The 259-nt window shown below is 61.0% G+C and overlaps 1 protein-coding gene across 1 annotated transcript in view; it reads left to right on the top strand.

Moving 5' to 3' along the window:
• The window catches only part of THOP1 (thimet oligopeptidase 1), a gene marked incomplete at its 5' end in the record, with an annotated part of 6,208 nt that overhangs the window by 4,502 nt on the left and 1,447 nt on the right, over window positions 1–259 (top strand). The window contains 1 exon segment of the mRNA XM_009877391.1: window positions 51–254. Within this exon segment, the coding sequence (XP_009875693.1) occupies window positions 51–254 (204 nt within the window).

Below are 259 nucleotides of genomic sequence, written 5' to 3' on the forward strand. Positions count from 1 at the left end.
TTCGTCCCTGTCATGCTCTCCTCCGGGGTTAGGTGACGCCTGGCTCTGAGCTCGCCGTGTCTCCTAGGCGGAGTTTGCCATGTTCAGCGGGACGCACGTGGAGCGGGACTTTGTGGAAGCGCCGTCGCAGATGCTGGAGAACTGGGTGTGGGAGAAGGAGCCGCTGCTGCGCATGTCCAGGCACTACAAAACTGGAAGCCCCATCCCTGACGAGCTGCTGGAGAAGCTCATTAAATCCCGGCAGGCAAACACAGGTGGG

This window comes from Apaloderma vittatum, unplaced genomic scaffold (assembly GCF_000703405.1).
Source record: "Apaloderma vittatum isolate BGI_N311 unplaced genomic scaffold, ASM70340v1 scaffold36449, whole genome shotgun sequence".
Taxonomy (NCBI): domain Eukaryota; kingdom Metazoa; phylum Chordata; class Aves; order Trogoniformes; family Trogonidae; genus Apaloderma; species Apaloderma vittatum.